Source organism: Octopus bimaculoides, chromosome 20, assembly GCF_001194135.2.
Source record: "Octopus bimaculoides isolate UCB-OBI-ISO-001 chromosome 20, ASM119413v2, whole genome shotgun sequence".
In the NCBI taxonomy this organism is placed as follows: domain Eukaryota; kingdom Metazoa; phylum Mollusca; class Cephalopoda; order Octopoda; family Octopodidae; genus Octopus; species Octopus bimaculoides.
This window is the reverse complement of record NC_069000.1, coordinates 39,930,808-39,932,497: the sequence shown is the minus strand read 5'-3', so window position 1 is coordinate 39,932,497 and position 1,690 is coordinate 39,930,808. Positions and strand designations below refer to the sequence as shown.

General features: G+C 38.3%; 1 protein-coding gene across 1 annotated transcript in view; it reads right to left on the bottom strand.

Moving 5' to 3' along the window:
• The window catches only part of LOC106873880 (2,4-dienoyl-CoA reductase [(3E)-enoyl-CoA-producing], mitochondrial), a 16,601-nt gene extending 15,315 nt beyond the window's left edge, over positions 1-1,286 (bottom strand). The window contains exon 1 of the mRNA XM_014921405.2: positions 350-1,286. Coding sequence (XP_014776891.1) covers positions 350-436 — 87 coding nt within the window. The 5' untranslated portion in view covers positions 437-1,286. The remainder of the gene's footprint in view (positions 1-349) is intronic.
• Positions 1,287-1,690: the final 404 nt, after the last annotated feature.

Here is a 1,690-nt window from a genome sequence, read left to right as displayed (position 1 = left end):
CCTAACCCTAACCCTATCCCTAACCCTAACCCTATCCCTAACCCGCGTGTGCAAATGAATACGTGTTTAGGATTAGGGTTAGGATCGACCACTCACGACTAGCTAGCGCGGACGCGCGACTGCGCGTTCGAGTCCGCGCTGCTTTAGTAGTACCATGTGGTGCTATATATAAAGACCGGTAAATAACAAAAGTACGATGGTTGATATTAGAAGGAATCTGCTATTTATTCCTTGCTGGAATACTTTTGATAATATGGCTCCTTGACCAGGTTTGACCTAGGGCTAAACGACAACATACACGAGAAACAATTATATACACAGAAAATAAACATCGAAGCAATACACTCACTGGTTGTTTGTGAAGTTCTGTAAAGTTCCAGTTCCGAGTAATGGCCAACCAACGGGACGGACTCGTACGTAGCAAAAGAGAACACATTGTTGTAGATTACTATTTCTTGGTTCACATGTAACACTGCTGCCTGGAAGAGGACGTTTTATAAAGTCGTATTACTGTTGATGTTTGTGGTTATTACTCCTGATTAGTACGGTGTGGGAGTATACAATAAAATCAGCGATAACGAATAAACGTCTTTGTTTGAATATTGTTTTTTTCTTTTCTTTTTAGAGTATATAATCTATTCTGATTTGTCAAGTAAGAATAAGTGATTTAACATCAAGTGAACTTCAGACTTTCTTATCGGATATTTAAGCGGAATTTCAATTATTAGGAACTAACTTTGTATTGCACCGTCACTAAGGTTGATTATGTTTTTAACATCCATGTACATACAGACATTCTGTAATTAATTAATATATGTATATTTTTGAAATATTATTTTTGCTTTTTCTCAATCAATTATCAATATTTATTTCTTTTGAAGACTCGACAAATTTGGCACGAAAATTTTACGTTAAAATTTATGTGAAAATTTTGTTTAAAGTCGATGATATTCAAACTGTATCTTGAACTCTTGACTAGATATAGCTAAATGTTAACAGTATTATTAAATATCACAAATACTCTGATGATTATTGCTAAATAAATACAATTTCTGTTGACTGGATATGTTACTAAACATCAACAACAACTGCTCATTAATAATTTTACTTTTTAAGACAACAGTTTTATGATATTTTTGTAGCACCAGATCTGTGGTTTGCATCTATACGTTGGATCAACAAACTACATGATATAAGTAGGGGCCAAAGAACAACATCGACCGGTTGTTACAACATCGCTGCATCTTAACTTTCAGGAACGAGACGCTTACGTGAAACGATGTTAATTTGTAAAAGAGAGTTATCTCCACTTTAAGTTGTTGGCACGCCGTCGCTTACGACGTCGAGGTTTCCAGTTGATCCGATCAACGGAACAGCCTGCTCGTGAAATTAACGTGCAAGTGGCTGAGCACTCCACAGACACGTGTACCCTTAACGTAGTTCTCGGGGATATTCAGTGTGACACAGTGTGATAAGGCTGGCCTTTAGAAATACAGGCATAACAGAAACAGGAAGTAAGAGTGAGAGAAAGTTGTGGTGAAGAGTACAGCAGGGTTCACCACTATCCCTTGCCGGAGCCTCGTGTTTTCGCTCAATAAACACTCACAACGCCCAGTCTGGGAATCGAAACCGCGAGTCCGCTGCCCTAACCACTGGGCCATTGCACCTCCACCCACTTTAAGTAACACCA